This window comes from Limulus polyphemus, unplaced genomic scaffold (genome assembly GCF_000517525.1).
Source record: "Limulus polyphemus unplaced genomic scaffold, Limulus_polyphemus-2.1.2 Scaffold274279, whole genome shotgun sequence".
Taxonomy (NCBI): domain Eukaryota; kingdom Metazoa; phylum Arthropoda; class Merostomata; order Xiphosura; family Limulidae; genus Limulus; species Limulus polyphemus.
In genome coordinates, this window is record NW_013939843.1 from 1 (window position 1) to 1,336 (window position 1,336).

Here is a 1,336-nt window from a genome sequence, read left to right on the forward strand (position 1 = left end):
ATGGGGCAAGCGTAATGCTTAGCAGAAATTCTGGGGTAGGCACTAGACTTAAAAATGATTTTCCTAACATTGTCATTGTTTAAATAATCGCTTGCAACTTGTTTTGGATGATGCTGTTAATGAAATAAAACAAGTGAATCACTTCAAAATATTCATGGATAAAATCTACAGAATCTTTCACCAATCAAATAAAAACCAAATGGAACTCTTCAAAATTTTGGAAGAACTTGAGCAACAAATTCTGAAGATAGGTAGGGTTCTTGGACCAAGATGGGCTGCTTGCATTTTAAGATCTGCACTTGCTGTGTGGCGTGCTTATCCAGCATTATACAATTTTTTCACTACTAGGACAAACCATTCAGGAATTGCTGCCCATCTTTGCAACAAATATTTCTTGGCAGATTTAGCACTGATGATAGACATACTTCAAGAAATGTCCTTACTTTCTAATGCTCTCCAAGCCAGAAGTGTAACTTTGCCAAGAGCTGAAAAACCAATAAAAAGGTCCATAAAAGCATTTGAAATGCTTAAAGAAAATAAGGGGACTTTTGAAAAGGAAATAAATGATAGAGTTGCATCTGATGCCTTTAAGGATATTCAGATCACTGAAAACCACAGAGTTGTTAGCCTTCCTCGTCAAAGGTTCCTTGAGGTAATAATAGAAAATATGAAAAAAAGGTTGATGGACTTTGATCATTTAACATCAAAGAACAATAATAAACAAAATGACAATAAGTTACATGAACTGCTGAACTTGCTTGAGCCAGTTACTTGGAATATTCAGGAAGTTGTTGTACCCTGGAAAGCTGCAGAAGACAAGCTGAATCAATTTATTAAAATTGTTCACCACGACATCCCTATTAACGATTTTCGTGACTATGTGGAAAGTGTCCTACAAAATTTCAACAATCCTGTGATTTCACAAAGTGTACAAAAGGCCAGACATATTGTTAGTACTATTGCTGTCAGTTCTGCAGATGCAGAAAGAGGCTTTTCAAGAATGAATATAATATATTCAGATAAAAGAAACCTTCTGACAGTTGGGAATGTATCAAACTTGATGACAATTAATCTCATTGGTCTCTCATTAGATTAATGGGATGCCACTCCTTCAGTAAAAACATGGCTTAGGAAAATCATAGTGCTGATGATAACAGAGTGAAACAAAAAAAGCTAAAGACTATGATGACAATCAAGTTGCCATCTGGAAATTTTTAAAGTGAAAGATCACGAATGTCAATAAAAGTTTTGTATTTTTGTTATCATTTTTCTTTGTCAAAATGACATTATTCAATGAAAACGAAACATTCAAACACATCTAAATAAAGTATAATAT

The 1,336-nt window shown here is 33.9% G+C and overlaps 1 protein-coding gene across 1 annotated transcript; it reads left to right on the plus strand.

The window, feature by feature from the left end:
* The first annotated feature begins 199 nt into the window (after positions 1-199).
* On the plus strand, positions 200-1,096 carry LOC106478004 (E3 SUMO-protein ligase KIAA1586-like). Its single transcript, XM_013938508.1, has one exon. The coding sequence runs from the start codon at positions 200-202 to the stop codon at positions 1,094-1,096; it is 897 nt and encodes a 298-aa protein (XP_013793962.1).
* The last annotated feature ends 240 nt before the right edge of the window (positions 1,097-1,336 follow it).

Excerpts from the sequence above, each read along its gene's own strand:
- LOC106478004 (XM_013938508.1), top strand. The coding sequence starts at position 200 with ATGGAACTCTTCAAAATTTTGGAAGAACTTGAGCAACAAATTCTGAAG.